This window comes from Scyliorhinus torazame, chromosome 3 (assembly GCF_047496885.1).
Source record: "Scyliorhinus torazame isolate Kashiwa2021f chromosome 3, sScyTor2.1, whole genome shotgun sequence".
Taxonomy (NCBI): domain Eukaryota; kingdom Metazoa; phylum Chordata; class Chondrichthyes; order Carcharhiniformes; family Scyliorhinidae; genus Scyliorhinus; species Scyliorhinus torazame.
The window spans coordinates 291,149,557-291,167,734 of record NC_092709.1 but is presented as its reverse complement, the minus strand read 5'-3'; the positions used below and the strand labels follow the sequence as shown (position 1 = coordinate 291,167,734).

At 45.8% G+C, this 18,178-nt stretch overlaps 1 protein-coding gene across 6 annotated transcripts in view; it reads left to right on the top strand.

Annotated features, from left to right (window-relative positions):
• Window positions 1-242: 242 nt before the first annotated feature.
• The window catches only part of c3h18orf54 (chromosome 3 C18orf54 homolog), a 62,716-nt gene continuing 44,780 nt past the window's right edge, over window positions 243-18,178 (top strand). For 2 of the 6 annotated variants that reach the window (XM_072497404.1, XM_072497399.1), the window contains exons 1-4: window positions 243-481; window positions 6,922-7,030; window positions 7,504-7,802; window positions 13,662-14,525. In XM_072497404.1, the coding sequence (XP_072353505.1) occupies window positions 7,532-7,802; window positions 13,662-14,525 (1,135 nt within the window). In that variant the 5' untranslated portion in view covers window positions 243-481; window positions 6,922-7,030; window positions 7,504-7,531. Of the gene's footprint in view, window positions 482-2,488; window positions 2,717-6,921; window positions 7,031-7,503; window positions 7,803-13,661; window positions 14,526-18,178 lie in introns of those variants that run through there. The other 4 variants (XM_072497400.1, XM_072497401.1, XM_072497402.1 and 1 more) reach the window with 4 other exon arrangements.

Genomic DNA, 18,178 nt, shown 5'->3' with positions numbered 1-18,178 from the left:
GTGGAGTTGTGGATTCTCCAGTGAATGAGGACAGTGGAGTTGTGGATTCTCCAGTGAATGAGGACAGTGGAGTTGTGGATTCCCCAGTGAATGAGGACAGTGGAGTTGTGGATTCTCCAGTGAATGAGGACAGTGGAGTTGGAGGTTGCGGATTGTCGGCCACCGCTCTAAGGGATTTTGTCATTGTGGACGAGGGTACCCATGCGCAGGCGCAGTGAGCTCCAACTGTAACAATTGTCGGAGGCGGAAGTTTGTGTTTCGAGTCCGCGGGGAGAAGGAACTGGGACTTTTTCAACATTGCTGAGCAGGGAAAGGCTGCAACTGAAACATTGACTACTTTCCGAGCAGATATATAAAACAAATACTTGGGGTAGTTATTGTTGTTTGCCAGCTTCGTCCTCATTCAGATTGCTTACTGTCAGGTTCAATGTGTTGTCTTAGTCTTCCTCTCAGCGAGATCCCGGGTGCTGTGTGTTAACAGGTAAAGTACTGGGCAGTTCTAACCATAGACTTTTTAAATGTGCATTAATCACTAGAATCCCCGTTTATCTGACGGAGAGATTCTGTGTAAATTGTTTAATGTGCATGTCAGGTTCACAATCCCCAAAGAACATCCCTCATGGATTCAAACCATCCAATCAAGTAACTGCTATTTCAATGTTAATTATTTGGTTGTATATGTAGGTTATTGCTTTCCAAGTTATCTGTTAATCATTGAAATATATTGATGGTATTGCTATTAAGATTGCTTATTAGATTCATTTTAACAAAGGCATTTAGAGATGTTTTTGTGTTGGATTTTAAAAAACTTTTGTGGTAATTAATCACTAAGGTTAGATGAAGAATAGAATTGATTATTGCATTGCTGTAACTGGCTGATTGAGAATCCCATCCTTGGTGTCACAGTTGGTGGCCCTGTTTACAGCCACCAGCTATAATCCAGTGATTCCCAACCTTTTATATGTTATGGCACACCTCTATAATATAAAACATGTTTGGGGAACACCTCCTATTTTCCCTTATTGGGAACTTCATTTTTAACCCTGTCCTCTCCCTGTCTTCTTTTCCTCTCTCCATATCTCTCTCACTTCTCCCATGGCTTTTGCACCTTTTTTGAGTTTTTGCTTTTTGTTCAGGCCTTTCTCTTCAGTTCCAAGTCCCGCTGGCCAAGCGCATGAGCCTGACCAGCATAAAATATCTAAACCACGCAGGCGTTGGGAATAATCAGTAATGCTACAGCAATTGAAAAGGATGGCACAATTGATGATTCAAAGACAAGAATATTCTTTGTTAGAATTAAGGAATGGTAAAAGAATTATTACACTGCTGTATTACACAATAGACTACCAAATAGTGGGAGTGAGTTAGAGGAACACGTTTGCAGACAAATGCAAAAATGTTTAGACCAGGGATAATGAGAACTTGCATCAGAATAAAGGGTAAAGAGCTGGAGGAATTCCTGAGATGTCCATAAGGGACTGTTTCTGACCAGTATGTTCCTGGCTATTGAGGAAGGAACCAGTCCTGGAGCTAGCTCTCGCGAATGAAGTAGATTTCATTGCAGTGGGGAATCATTTTGAGAAGGAGTAATGACAATCCCAATGAATTTAAAGTGGTTATGGAAGTGGACAAGGAAAAATCATATGTGAAAATCAGAATGAAGGATTGACAGATTTAAATCTGTTGATTATTCTTTTGTCTATGTACATACGGTGTACGTTCCCTTGGCTGCAGAAAAATACTTTTCACTGTACTTCGGTACATGTGACAATATTGGATTGGATTTGTTTATTGTCACGTGTACCGAGGTACAGTGAAAAGTATTTTTCTGCGAGCAGCTCAACAGATCATTAAGTACATGAGAAGAAAAGGGAATAAAAGAAAATACATAATAGGGCAACACGCCATATACAATTTAACTACATAAGCACTGGCATCGGATGAAGCATACAGGGTGTAGTGTTAATAAAAATAAATAAATCAATCAAATGTGCAGGTTGTTCAGGAACAGATTAGACACATTCTACAATGCGGAAAGGAATGGTGTCCATAGCAAGAACTCACTGAATTATTAATGAAACAGAGATTGAAATTAAACCAAAAAAGCAGGCTTATGATAAATGCCAGTTTAATAGTCCATTGCTCTCTGTCAGCATAGTCAGCAGGAAGTCGTAGGTGACTGGGGCAGCATGTGGTTAGTGTAAACCACCAAGCTCACCTTGTGATCTGGTGCTGGGGTGAGTTTGGCTGGGGAAATTTGTTTCAGGATTGTTTTAAAAAAAAATCTTTTAGTGTTTTTCAAGCCATTCCTAGCTATCCGCCAAAATCTGGTGCTGCATCCAAGTGTGTGCTGAGATGTTGATTGTTGCTTGGCTTCTGATGGTTAGAGCATCACAAACACACCTGATCCTGTCGCCACATGATGTCATGTGTGCACTTCCAGAAAATGTCACTGAAACACATTTTTCTTTCCTAGATTGTGTGTGTGTGCATACCTGTAAAAATCAGTCTATAGCTCTTTTTTAAGGATTCCATGTTTCAAAGAAAACCAAATTTTCAGGAGAAGGAAGCAATTGCAAGGGGTCAGCACATTACTCGGGTGCTATTTTCAGGAGGATAGACTGAGGCTGGTAAAAACCGTGTCAGTTATTATTGGTATGAATTGTCTGGGATTTTGGCTTTAAGATTTAAAGCAATATGTGCTTCTTATCACAAGGTAAATACTTTTTAAAAACTTTTTAAAATTGGTTTTACACTTGTTTCTTTACACACGGTAATTTGGATTTGTTTATTGTCACGTGTACCGAGGTACAGTGAAAAGTATTTTTCTGCGAGCAGCTCAACAGATCATTAAGTACATGAGAAGAAAATACATAACAGGGCAACACAAGGTGTACATGAAAAGAAAATACATAACAGGGCAACACAAGGTGCACAATGTAAATACATAGACACCGGCATCGGGGTAGCATACAGGAGTGTAGTATTAATCAGGTCAGTCCATAAGAGGGTCGTTAGGACTCTGGTAGCAGCAGGGAAGAAGCTGTTCTTGAACCTGTTAGTGCGAGTTCTCAGACTTTTGTATCTCCTGCCCAATGGAAGAAGTTGGAAGAGTGAATAAGACGGTTGGGAGGGGTCTTTGATTATGCTGCCCGCTTTCCCCAGGCAGCGGGAGGTGTAGATAGAGTCCATGGATGGGAGGCAAGTTCCTGTGATGGGCTGGGCTGTGTTCACAACTCTCTAAATGAAGAAAGAAGAATGGAAATCTACAAATTGGGTATCCGAGCAGAAATAATGAAGGACAAACAAACCTTCTCCATTCACGCAAATAGATCTATGTACAGGTATGGGGGCCCTTGCTTTTGAGCCCCCGGGAGTCGGTTGCTACAACCGTACACTCTTATTTGTGTCTCTGCTGTCTCCTGGTACTAGAACATATCAGGGGGGTGTTGGCTGTGCGTGATCACCAGCCGAGCAAGAGCCTTTGGTGGGCATTAAGTGAGGCAAAGGTTAGATTGCCTGCCTCTCTCCCCATAAAGAGCTTTGGCTGCTCTGAAACCCTGAAGACTGCCACCAGTGGGCATGGTTCACCCTCCCCCCACACAACTAGGGGCTGGTTTAGCACAGTGGGCTAAATCGCTGGCTTGTAATGCAGAACACAGCCAGTAGGGCTCAATTCCGCTACCAGCCTCTCCGAACAGGCGCCGGAATGTGGCGACTAGGGGCTTTTCACAGTAACTTCATTGAAGCCTACTTGTGACAATAAGTGATTATTATTATTATTAACTTTGAACATAACCTAAAAGAAGGCTGCCCAGTACCTGATGTGTCTGGGCAAGACCAGAACATGCGGGTGTGGTTGGCTAGGCCTCCATGGCACCGCACTGTTCACATTTGTCCTCCATCCCTAGGAAGAACCCGCTCATTTGTATTCTGGTTAGGTGCGTCCTGTGCACCACCGTTAGCTGCGCAACGCTCAGCCCTGCATATGAGGAGTTCACCCTGTGCAGTGCTTCGATCAAGAGTCCTTCCCTTATCTTCCTCCCACTTCTCCCGTGTCTCATCCAGTGGTGACCGTACTTCCTCAAGTAACCGTCTGTACATGTTCGTGCAGTTGCCATCCCCTAGCTTGCCCTGCGGTAGCTTGCCCCGCGGTTGGATATCTGTCCAGTAGGGAGTGTCCTGATAAGTGGGGGAGTGGAGCTTTTCTTTTCGGAGGAAGTTCCATACTTGTATATATTGTCCATACTTGTATATATTGTAACTCGGTCCCTTTCGAGAGCTTATCTATGAGTTCCCCCAGGTTCACTATTCTGCTGTCTATGTACAAGTCCCCTACTGTCAGTACCCCTTTGTCCTGTGTCTACCCTTTAAAGGAGGTGTTCATAGTCGCAGGGGGAACTTGTATTCTTGCAGATGGGGGCCATGGTGGACATTGCAGTCAGACCGAAGTGGTGTGTCAGTTAGTTCCATGTTCTCAGTGTGGCCTCTACCACTGCGCTTCTTGAGTATCTGACTGGGGGGAATGGGATGGGGCCATGTCCAGTGCTTGGAGGAATGTTCCTGTGCAGGAATTCTTCTCCAAATTAACCCATCCGCTCCGTGCTCCTTGGCCCATCCCCGTACTCTTTCTGCAGTAGCTACCCAGTGGAGAACTTGAGCTTCGGGAGGGCCAGGCCTCCCACGTTCCTCCTTCTTTGTAGTACACTTTTTCTGATCCTTGGTTCTCTCTTTCCCCCTCCCCCCGCCCCACACACACACACAAGCACAATGATTAGTTTGTCTACCTTAGTGAAGAAGGCCTTGGGGTTGAAGTTCTGAACAGAAAGAGAAACTTAGGCATAATGTCCATTTTGATTGTCTGCACCCCCCCCCCCCCTCCAAAACAAAATGGAGTGCAGGAGCAAGTCCCACCTCCGCAGGTCTCTTTACCTCCTCCAGTATACTCGTCAGGTTCCACTTGTGGATCTGTGTCAAGTCGTGGAGTATTTGGATTCCCAGGTATTGCAATTTCGCTTGGGCCAGCTCTGATCTCTCTTTCCGTCCCCCGGGGTAAGATTTTGCTCTTGTTCAGGTTAAGTTTGTAACATGAGGAGGCACCAAACTCCCTTAGTATTCCTTCCATGCTGGCTAGGGGATTCGAGACATCGAGGAGCAGGTCGTTTACATCGAGTGAGACTCTGCTCCCTGTCTCTCGATCATGAGGTAACTGTAGGGCTTAAATTCTTGTCATTTAGCCAAATGTTTGCTGTTAGCAATTGCAACTGTTAGAACGGATAGGAAAACATAAAAATAATTAATAATATATACCATTTTGGTAACCTGTCAGAATTTGAGAAATATATATAATATATATAGGAGATTTGTAAGAAGAAATAATGTGACGAGGCCAGTACATTTTATCTTCCGTATACTCTGATAGATAAAAGTCTGCGCAATTAGTAAAAGAGAACAGGTTCATTGAACGCAATGAAGATCATCAAAACAAATGGTCTTCAACCGTGCGAGGAAGTAATATTTGATTTAGTTAACATGAATGATGGCCAATTTGGTGGGCAGCTTGGAAATAGTGACTAGAAAATGTAATTTGCCGTACGGCTAGAAAGGGAGAAAGGATGGACACAAATTAAAATGTTGAACTTAATTTAAATGAGACTAACTTTGCGATGAGAAGGGAGGAATTGGCTAGAATAGTTGAGAGGTTGTATTACAAAATAAGTACACGCTCCATTGAAGGGTAAAAGCAGACTCCTAAGGTGATAAAAATACTGACCACTGGTATAGTTAGAATCAGTATTGAACAAATGAAGACAGGAAGTGTGAATAATAATGGCAAGGGTTCTTGTTAAGCACATCAAGATAAAGAGAAGGTTAAAAGAGAAAATGGGTCCATTAGAAACAGATTTAATTATGGCAGTAGCAGAGACATAAATTATCGAAGTTACAACACTGATGGAAGCTAATTCCATTTCTCTGCTCTTTATTCATATCCTTTTCAAATATTTATTCAATTTCATTAAAATGATGTTATAACCTCTGCTTCAGTAGCTACCTGTAGTGAAGCTCTAATGAACTGAGGGTGGGAAAACCTCTTACTTACCATGCTGTCAGATAGTAAGTTCCAGGATTTGAACCAGCTTAAAAGAAGGAACGATGATGTATGTCCACGTCAGCACAGGTGTTTGGTTTGGAGATGACCCCCCCCCCCCACACACACACACACCCACACGCGAGGTTCACGGGGAAGACTTCGCTCTTGATCAGGTTAAGTTTGTAACCTTAAGTTCACAGATTTAGGGGGGTGCTGCAAAAGAGCCTTGGTGATTTGCTGCAGGGCATTCCGTAGATAGTATACCTCTAGTGAAGGGATCAGATAGGATGCCAATCAAGCAGGCTGCTTTGTCCTAGATAAGAGTCAAACTTTCAGTGTTGTTGGAGCTATACTCAACGAGGCAAGTGTAGTGTATAGCAATGTATTTGTACACAGTAGAGAAGCTCTGAGGAAACGGTGGTGAACCACACACATGGGGAGTAAACAGCCTCTGATCTGCGCTGCTAGCCATGGTGATTGTGTGGCTAGCCCAGTTGAATTTCTGGACAATGGTGAACCCCAGGATATTGATGGTGGGGATTTAGAATTCCTTTCAATTATAATTGTTCTGCTATCTACAAGTCACACCCAATTATCAATGTACATACGCCACTATGAAGGTGGGAGAAAAACGCACATTTGGCAATTTTGCCATAGCCACAGAATAGTTAACAGAATAATTGAAAACAATTTGTGCGCCACATGATCCAACAGAGAAAATGAGAAGAATGACCAGTTAATTTATTTTTGTTGGTGTTAATGGAGGAACGAGTAGAAAGTTGACCATGGTGCCAGGAGTATCCTTTGAGTAATGTTTTAAGGTCTTTTAGTTCCATCTAAACAGGCATACAGAACCTGTGCTTATCTTAAAAGGTGGCACACAGTACCGCATTGAAGTGTCCTGGATTGGAGCTGGAACCCATCTCCTCCGACTCACAGGTAAGGGTGTTGCCAACTGGGTCCTATTATTTATTTGAAAACCGTAATTACCTGCAACAGCATATATTTTAGTCCTATTATTAGCCGCTTGAGCAAAGTGTACGCTTAGTCCCACCAAGGTCCTTGAATACACCATTTAGAAGCAGTTGCATGCTTACATTTCCTGTACCTTCTGTTTCTGATCTTCAAAATGGTGTTCTGTCTTCCCATCATGCCCAATCCCCCCTGGGCAAGGACAATCAGTACGATGGTTTCTTTTCCTTCCTTGAGTTGTTATCTTAAAAATGATAGCCCACTTCAGCCCCCTCCACTGGGGCATCCCCACTGTTTGCTTTATAATGCTCCTTGTTCATGGTCCACTCCAGTGCAAGTAGCGCATCTTCTAAAATGCTCTCACCTTTATCTAAGTTGTTGAAATTGTTTTGTAAACAGGACTTGTACTGTATCTTTTTGTTCTCTTTTGATGCCTTAAGACGGGACAAGTGCGGAGGATGAATTGGCATGACTGATGGAATGGATTTACATTCTCCTGAACCTGGATTATTTATCAGTCCTCGTCATACGGACAGCTTTGATCATTCTTATGGCTCCACCCAATTTCACAGCTCCGTCCTCTATGGAGGTAGAACCTATCAGTCAGCGTCGCAGGCCCTGGAAGCTTACATTGACAACTTTGAAAGGAAGCTGGTGTCCTCCAGTGGAGGTACAAACAAACTGCATTTGGAGAGCAGTTCCAAACCATTTTCCAGTTCTCCACACCGACAGAAAGAGGGTAAGAACATTAGACTTTCATTCACTTAACCACATTGCTGAGAGGTTATGAACCTTCTGTGTTACCGTGAAGAGACCACCTCTCCTGGCGACACTGATTCTTGCAGGGGTGTGGTTCTGTTGCAGAGGACATGTCTGGTCACCCCCCAGTACTTCAATTGCCTTTGATAGTGAGAAGCAACCTTTTTTATTACAAGTAAAAATGGAAAATGCTGGAAACACTCGGGTCTGTCGCATCTGTAGAAAGGGGGAAACAGAGTGAAAAATAGCTTCACTGTGACACGAGGATGTTTCCCCCTTAACGAGAGAGACTAGAAATGGGGGGCACGGTTTAAAAATAAGAGGTCTCCTTTTTAAGACCGAGATGAGAATTTCTCTCAAGATGGCCATTTCTTTCTCTCAAGGTGAAGTTCTCTTTCCAGAGAGCAGTGGAAGTTGGGTAATATTTTTGAAGCCTAGTTTGAACATTCTTGATTGACAAGGAAGTCAAAGGGAATAAGGGCTAGACAGGAACGTGGGGTTGAGGTCACAGTCTGATCAGCCATGATCTTCTAAAATGGCTGAGCAGACTCAATGGGCCAAATGGTCTACTGTGCCTAATTCGTATGTAATCCATGACCTAAAAGATAGACCCTGTTTCTTTCTCCACCGATGCTACCAGACATTCCCAGTGTTTCCAGCATTTTCTGTTTTTGTTTCAGATTTCCAGCACCTGCAGCATTTTTTGGGTTTGGACTATTCTACCATGTGGTCAGTACAGGTAAATCCCTTCCTGTGCACCATCCAACATGGGTTGCTAGGCAATGATCGGAAGTGAGAGCCCGACTAATCACTTCCCCATTTCAGTTCAAGGAAATGGAAATCATTTTTTGGCAATCAACGGCTCTGGTTCTGTTTTGGCTAATTTGGAGATTGTTGTTCTGTTTTTTTACTTTTTAAATTGCTAATATAAGAAAGAAATTGCATTTTATAGAGTACCTTCCACAATCTCAGGACATCCCAATGCATCTTACAACTAATGTACTCTTGTTACATTCACTGGAGGGAAGTGTAAAGCCGGTTGGAAATGTATTCCTAGCTTGTTTGTAGTATATTTGTGTATTTTTATCTTACAAATTCACAATTGTAAAATCTTGTCAGTCCATTTTGGGTGAAGTTGCCACCCCTCTTATTTTTATTATTATTTGGACAATCTTTTAAAAAGTAAAAACCCATCCGATGTGAGGGTGATTGTTACTGTTGTCAAATGGAGTCAAGTTTTATTCCAAGTATTAGATAAATTATTTTGGGCAGCCTTCTCTTTTTAATGTCACCCTCATGTTGTGCAATCCAAAATTTAACCATTCTTTTCCTTTTGTTTATATTTTCCTCAATCTCCAATCCATTACCACCTAATGTGTGGCCTTTTTAAAAAAATTGTCTTCTTTCCTCTCCTGAAGGTTTAGACTTGTGCCCTGGTGCAATTCCAGTGATCTGACCAAGTCTTCCTTCATCTGTAAACTAAGCCAGTGCCTTCTGGCAGTTATACAGATACCTGGGTCACAAGTCAGCTTACACATGTTTGGGGCCAAACAGGGGCTATTGGATATTGAGAAACAACAGGAACTCTGGCTGATATTTGTCAGTCCCAACTCCCCAATGCCAATTTTTTTATTCTAAACACATGTAACAGCAAAATATAAAATACACAGCCCATAAAATCACAGTCCACAGTTTGTGCGATTTTCCCCCTTTTATCCCCTCCCACTCCTCCACCCCAGCCACCCCACGACAAACAATTCCTCAAATAGCATCATGAACAACCCCCACCGCAACTCAAAACCCTCCTCTGACTCCCTCAACTCGAACTTAATCTTCTCCAGCGGAGAAAGAGGTGCAAGTCCCCCAGCCAAGCCGCAACTCCGGGCGGCATATCTGACTTCCAATGTAACAGGATCCTTTCGCCGGGCAATTAGGGAGGTGAATGCCACAACACCGGCCCCCTACCCCTCCAGTAGCTCCGGCACTTCTGGGGCGAGATTCTCCGACCCCCCGCCGGGTCGGAGAATCGCTGGGGGCTGGCGTGAATCCCGCCCCCACCGGTTGCCGAAGTCTCCGGCACCGGATATTCGGCGGGGGCGGGAATCGCGTCGCGCCGGTTGGCGGGCCCCCCCGCGTGATTCTCCAGCCCGGATGGGCCGAAGTCCCGCCGCTAAAATGCCTGTCCCGCCGACGTAGATTAAACCACCTACCTTACCGGCGGGACAAGGCGACGCGGGCAGTCTCCGGGGTCCTGAGGGGGGCGCGGGCCGATCTGGGGCCCCACGGTGGCCTGGCCCGCGATGGGGGCCCACCGATCCGCGGGCGGGCCTGTGCCGTGGGGGCACTCTTTTCCTTCCGCCTTCGCCACGGTCTCCATCATGGCGGAGGCAGAAGAGACTCCCTCCAATGTGCATGCGGGGGAATGCCGTCAGCGGCCGCTAACGCTCCCGACATTTCCGCGCCAGCTGGCGGGGCACCAAAGGCCTTTTCCGCCAGCTGGCGGGGCGGAAATTCGTCCGGCGCCAACCTAGCCCCTTAATGTTGGGGCTCGGCCCCCAAAGATGCGGAGCATTCCGCACCTTTGGGGCGGCGCGATGCCTGACTGATTTGCGCCGTTTTGGGCGCCAGTCGGCGGACATCGCGCGTTTCCGTAGAATTTCACCCCTGATGTCCCAAAAACTGCCACCATAGGGTCTGGCTTGACCTCCACCCCCACTTTCTTGGATAGTGTCCCAAACACTGCCTCCCAGTATCTCCAGGTTCCTGCAAACCCTGAACATGTGCACATGATTCGCCGGTCCCTGCCCACACTTCTCGCACCCATCGGCCACCCTCTGGAAGAACCCACTTATCCTCGCCCGAGACATATATACCCTATGCACCACCTTGAACTGAATTAACCTTATCCTCATGCAGCAGGAGGTTGAGTTCACCTGCTGCATTGCCTCGCACCACAGCCCCCAACATATTTCCTATTTCCCCCCCCCCCCCCCCCAAACCCCTCCTCACGTTTACTCTTGATCAACACACATCCTCGCTCCCACCCTGCTTCCCCAACCACCCATATATATCTCCAATCCTGCCCTCCCCAACACATCCGGAGCAGTGTACTCCGGTAGCTTGGCAAACGTCCTCCACTCCTTCCGTGCAAAGTCCCGCTCCTGCATATACCTAAACTCACTGTCCCTCGGTACCTCAAACCTCTCCCACAGTTCGTCCAGTCCCACCAACTTCCCTTCTGATAACAAGTTCCGAACCCTCTCCAGTCCTGCCTCCCTCCATTTCCCATACATCCCATCCATCTCACCCGCTTGAACCTATGGTTCCCACACAATGGGGTCAGCACTGACATCCTCTACAACTTAAAATGCTTCCTCCACTGGCTCCTCACCCTACCCCCACCATCGCCTCACCTTCTCCACATTTGCCACCCAATAACAATGCAGCAGGTTCGGGAGCGCCAAGCCCCTTTCTGTTTCTGCCTCTGCAACAGAGCCCTCTTTACCCTTGTCACCTTCCCCTTCCGTAGGGACTCCGAGATGAATGTCTCCACCCTCCGGAAGAAAGCCTTATGGAGAAAGATTGGGAGAGCCTGAAAGACAAACGGGAACCTTGGCATCACATTCATCTTTACCACTGCACCCTCCCTGCCAACATCAAGTGCAAGCTACCTCGCCTCTTAAGATTCCCCCTTAACCTCCTCCACTAACGCTGTCAAATTCCACCTGTACATCGTAGCCCACTCTCGTCACCTGAATCACCAAATACCTAAACCTCTCTAGCTACCTTAAGCAGCAGTGCCCCCAAATTGGCCAAGGTTTCAATCGCCAGTGCGAATAACTGACAATAGCGGACACCCCTGCTTCATTCCTCTATGCAATCCAAAACCTGGTGAACTTATCTCGTTCGTGCACATGCTTGCCACCGGGGACACTTACATCAGACGCACACACGCCACAAATTTTGACCAAACCAAAACCTTCCCAGAATACCTTGACTCCATCGAATCAAAGGCCTTCTTCTCATCCATAGAAACAATAACCACCACCACCCGCCCCCCTGATGGAGTCATAACTACATTTAACAGCCTCCTGATATTGCTAGAGAGCAGCCTGCCCGCCACAAAACCCGTTTGAACCTCAGAAACCACCTCTCCATCCTCCCACCAGCACCTTAGCCAATACTTTTATGTCCATATTCAAAAGCGAGAAGGGCCTGTACGACCCACACTCCAGCAGATCCTTCCCCTTCTTCGGAATCAGTGTAATCAATGCCTGTGTCAGTGTCTCTTCCTCCAACTCTGGGAACTCCAACACGTCCAAAAACTGTCCCATATCCCCCTCCTCTCTGCCCGGCTCGTCCTTGTACAAACTCTCATAATACACCCTGAACACCTCCATTTATCCTCCCTGGCTCTGACACCACCTCCCCATTCTCTGCCCGCACCCGTAGAATTTCCCTCAACACCGTCTGCTGCTGCAGCTGTTGGGCCAACATGCGCCTCGCCTTCTCTCTGTACTCATGCTGCACCCACCTCGCCCATGCAGCTGCCCCATCACTTTGCCCGTGGTCAACCGATCAAACTGCCCCTGCAACACCTTCCTCTCCGCCAAAATCTCCTTAGTGGGGACCCCTCCCGAGTATCTCCTATCCACCTCAGCTGTCCGTGCTCCTCCTTCCTCCTCCTCTCCTTGTGAGCTTGAACAAGATAATCTCCACTACAACCATCACCTTCAATGCCTCCCAGAACAGGGCAGCATGGTGGCGCAGTAAGTTAGCTCTGCGGCCTCACTGCACTGAGGTCCCAGGTTCGATCCCGGCTCTGGGTCACTGTCCGTGTGAAGTTTGCACATTCTCCCCGTGTTTGCATGGGTTTCGCCCCCACAACCCAAAAGATGTGCAAGCTAGGTGGATTGGCCATGCTAAATGGCCCCTTAATTGGAAAAAAATGAATTGGGTACTCTAAATTTATAATTTAAAAAAATAAAAAATTGCTCCCAGAACGTGGCCGCCGGCACCTGCCCATCCTGATTAAGCTCCACATAATTCCCAATCGGCAGTCTCACCATTTTCACAAAATGCCTTATCCACCAAGAGATCCTAGTCTAACCTCCAACCCGGCCTCTGCACCTGCCCCAAGCCAAGCCTCGTGTCTCACCTCCAGCCAATAAGGCGCATGATCCGAAATCACAATTCCCGCATACTCTGCCCCCACAACCCCCATCGCACAACTCACCACAAAAGAAATCAATTGTAGAATACACCTTATTACATGTGCGAGAAGGAGGAGTACTCCGTCCTCCTTGTTCAACAAAATGACCACTCCCCATAACTTTGAATCAAACCCTGAGTGAAATACTTGCCTCACCCATCCCGACCTCAACCTCACTTGATCCTTCACCTGAAGCTGTGTCTCCTGCAGAAAAATCACCTTTGCTCTCAAACCCCTCAGGTGTGCAAAAACCCAGGACCTCTTGACCGGCCCATTTAGCCCCTGGACCTTCCGGATCAGGACTCTTACCAGAGACTTGCATCTTCATTCCCCTCCACAGCCATCATTTTCCACTAGTTCTGTCTCACTTAATCCCGCACTGAACTGGGCCCATCCAAGTTGGGCTCCCTTTCCGCTCAGCCTCCAAGCCTGCCACGTCGCAATCCCCCTCCCCGACACCAAATTTGCCCATTTCACTGCGTGTGCCACCATCAGCTAACTCGATACAGACTGGCGATCCTACCTGCCCCATTCTGTTTTGTATGACTTAGCACCAAACTGAACATTATATTTGTCTACTGAGGGGAAAAAATACAATTGTTGTTAAGTTTCTAATTTGTCTTGTAGTTTTCAGCGATCGACATTCCTTCAGGGATTTGTGTTTGCCTAGCCGGCCTTTGAGGAGACGGATAGCCAGTGATCCGGATCTTGCGAGCCTCACCACTGATGACCTCCTGGGTATGCCGCCAGATGGTTCTTTACCATTGACACGAGCCTCAGTACTGCAGACACAGACTCAACAGCATTTGGGAAGCCACTTCAACCATAGCTGTTCGTACACGTTTACAAAATTTGCTCCAAAGATCTCTCCGGGATATTCTGAGGATTGGCATCACAAGAGAGATGACAGCTTTGCACTGCTTTGTGGGAAAGTTGGATATCGTCCACTAAACCAAACTGCTGGCCTCAAACAATCTCGATTTTCACATCTAGGAACGGTGCAACGAGAGAGAGATAAGTACATGACTCACTCCATTTTGCCATCCCTTCCTCTGAATGACTGCAGGTTTGGAAAGCAAAGGCATGACTCCATTCCTCAGCATAATTATCCCAGATGGTTAACCAGCCAAAAAGCAGAGCTTGATGTCTCTGGGATAACTAGCATTCCTGAACTGAAATACCCTGGCTGGCTTCAAGACTGTGACCTGGACTCTGATTCGTGTGATCAGGAAGCATTGAATGAAAGGGAGTATCTGTTATCAACTCGATCCAAGACTGAGCTCCCAGGCTCCCGACTATACTCCAGCTCTGCTCGATATGTACCAAGACATAAGCACTTTGGCAATTATTTAGAGAGGGACCCAGCAGTTCATAAACATACAGAGCTTGGCTTTAGTGGCACTTTAAGAAGAACACCTCCGCATACCACTCGGTTTGCCCACTGTAATACTGAAGAAGTGGAAGATTCTCATCGCAATAAACCATTCAGAGGTATGGTAAGCTATGGCATGGAAACAAAGGTCAATATAGGAACTCACCGCTGAATTAATTTATGTAAACTGAGATTGGTTTGCAAAAGTGGTAAAACAATATCTCCAGCCTTACCATCACATCAGTGTGTCTTGATGGAATACAAAATTCCATTCACTTTAGCATTTTGACCGTAACCTTTTGGTGTTTTGAAACATGGCATAGAAACAGAATATTTACAGCATAAAGAGATTCAGCCTAATCCCTCTTTCCAGGTCTTGGTCCAGAGCACGGTAGGTTATAAAGTTTAAAGGGCATATCCAAATTGTTCTCTAATGTGAAGAGAGTTTCTGTCTCTCTCACTCTTTCAGAAATTGAGTTCCAGACAACTCATTACCCTCCTAGATGAAAGTAATTTCTCCTCAATTCCTCTCAAATCCTTTTGACAATCACTTTAAATCTATGTCACCTGGTTATTGGCACCTGCTAAAAGAAATGGGACCTTCATCTCCACTTGACCTTATACGTCTCAATTAAATATTCCCTCAGTCTCCTTTGTTCTAAAGTAATTCCAGCCTATCCAATGATTCCTAATAGCTAAAATTCTACAGTTCTCTCAACATTGCAAATCACTTTGTACCCTATCTTGTGTACAAAGAGCAATACAGCTCAGGAACAGGCCCTTCGGCCCTCTAAGCCTGTACCGTTATAATACCACCCTTGGCCAAAACCCTCAGCACTTCCTAGTGGCCTATCCCTCTATACCCATCCTAGCTATGCATTTGTCGCGATGCCTTTTGAACGCCATTAATGTATCTGCTTCCAAATCTCCCCTGGCAACGCGTTCCTGGCACTTACCACCTTCTGTGTAAAAAAAAAAAAAAAAAAAAACCTGCCTCGCACATCTCCTCTAAACTTTGCCCGACGGACCTTAAACCTATGCCCCCTGGTGACTGACCCCTCCACCCTGGGAAAAAGTGCCTACCCATCCCCTCTATCCATGCCCCTCATAATCTTGTAGACCTCTATCGGGTCATTCCTCAACCTCCATCAGTCTGAGTCTATTCAGCCTCTCCACATAGCTAACACTCTGCAGACCGGGCAATTTCCCAGTAAACCTCCTCTGCGCTCTCTCCAAAGCCTCCACGTCCACCTGGTAGTGTGGCAACCAGAATTGTGCACAATATTCCAAGTGCAGCCTTACCAAGATTCTATACAACTGTAGCATGACTTACCAGTTTTTATACTCTATGCCCGTCCAATGAAGGCAAGCATTTTGTATGCTTTATTGACTACCTTGTCCACTTGTGTTGCGACCTTCAAGTGTGGATCTGCATGCCCAGATCTTTCTGACATTTTATATTCCTAAGAATTTTGCCATTTACGATATATTTCCCCTCTGTTAGACCTACCAAAAATGCATTACCTCACATTTCTCCAGGTTAAACTCCATTTGCCATTTCTCTGCCCAAGTCTCCAACCTATCTATGTCCTGCCGTATCTTCTTACAATCCTCAACACTATCTGCCACTCCACCAACCATGGTGTCATCCGCAAACTTACTAATCAGACCGGCTGCATTTTCCTCCATATCGTTTATGTACACCAAAACAACAGAAGCCCCAGCACAGATCCCTGTACAACAACATCCACCGCCTTCCTCTCATCAATCATCTTTGTCACTTCCTTAAAAAGTACCCTAAAACTTACGGAATTGTGGTCACTACTCCCAAAATGTTCCCCTACTGAAACCTCAACCTCCTGTCCAGGCTAATTCCCCAATACCAGATCCAGTACTGCCCCTTCCCTAGTTGGACTATCTACATGTTGCACCAAGAAGGCTTCCTGCATACACCCTACAAACTTTGCCCCATCCAAACCCCTTGCACTAAGAGAGTCCCAGTCAATATCGGGGAAATTAAAATCCCCTATCACAACAGCCCTGTTCCTTTTGCACCTATCCAAAATCTCTCTACCTATCTGCTCCTCTATCTCTCGCTGGCGGTTGGGGGGGCCTGTACTAGACGCCCAACTTTGTGATTGCTCCCTTCCTGTTCCTGAGCTCTACCCATATTGCCTCATTGAATTAGCCCTCCAAGGTGTCCTCCCATAGTCCGGCTATAATATTCTCCTTAATCAGTAATGCTGCTTCCCCCACACCTTTTACATCTATCTATTTCCTTCTGAAATATATTCTGTGACTTGGGCTCCACAGCCTTTTGTGGTAGCGAATTCCATAGGTTCACCATTCTGAGTAAAGAAATTTCCCCTCTCAGTCCATTTTGCGTGCCTCGTATCCTGAGACTCTTCCTCCTTGTGCTAGACCACCCAGCCAGAGGAAACCGCATCCCTGCGGCCAGTCTGTCCAGCCCTGTCAGAATTATATATATTTCAATGAGATCCCCTCTCATTCTTCTAAATTCCATTGAATCCAGGTTCAGACGATCTAATCTTCCTTGGTATGACAATCCTGCCAACCCAGGAATCAGTTGTGAACCTTTGTTGCACTCCCTCTACGGCAAGTACATCCTTTCTTGGATAAAGAGAGTAAAATTGCGCACACTGCTCCAAGTGTACAGCAGCAGTAAAACAACCTTGCTCCTCTATTCTGCTCCTTTTGCAATGAAGGCCAACATACCAGTTGCCTTCTTAACTTCTTGTTGTCTCTGCATACTTGCTTTCAGTGGCTGGTGTACTAGGACATCCAGGTCCCTTTGTGCGTCAACATTTTCCAAATTATCACCATTTAAATAACTGCCATTCTGTTTCTCCATCCAAAGTAGATAACCTCCCGTTTATCCATGTTACACTTCCACCTGTATTTGCCCACTCACTCAACTTGCTTAACTCGCCTTGAAGCCTCTTAACATCCTCCTCGCCACTCTCATTCCCTTCAAGTTTTATGTAGTCAGCAAACGTTCAAATATTACTTTTGGTTCCCTCAAAAACAAGTCATCGATGTGTATTGTGAATGGCTGGGGCCTAAGTACTGATCACGGCGGAACCTCACTCGTCACTGCCTCCACTTCGAAAAAGACCCATTCGTTCCTACTCCAGGGACCAGAAGGAGAAAGAAAATAGTACTGTCCCATAAATGTGGTCGCAAAATATTTTTCCTTAATGGTTGTTAGGACTGACTGATGGGAGTTTGGACTTAGTTTGGGTTCTTTTTATTTATCTGTAGCCTCGTATGTAATGGACCTGTAGATTGAAGACATTCCCTGAATGGGTAAAATGCAAAGGGAAAACCAAAGCTACTGGAAATAAAAAATATTGAAAGACACTCAGCTTCTATAAAGAGAAAAGGTTAAGCGAAGTTCTCTCTATTCTTTATGTTTTTGGGATGGGGTGGGGGGGGGGGGGGGGGGGGGAGTGAAATTAATCAGATATCTCTGGTTTAAAGATATTCAATGACCCTGCCTCCACCACTCTTTAAGGAAGAGAATACCAAAGATTCAACACACTTGAGAGAAAAGGTTTCTTCACCTTAAATCTCCACCTTAAATGGAAGACTCCTTATCTTTAAACTGTGTCCCCTGGTTTTATCCTCTCCCACACAAGGAAAGATCCTTTCAGCAGCCACCCTATCAAATCCCCTCTTTCAATAAGACCACCTCTCAACCCCTCTCTCTCTCTCTTTCTCTCTCTCTCTCCCACCCCCATCCCAGGTATTG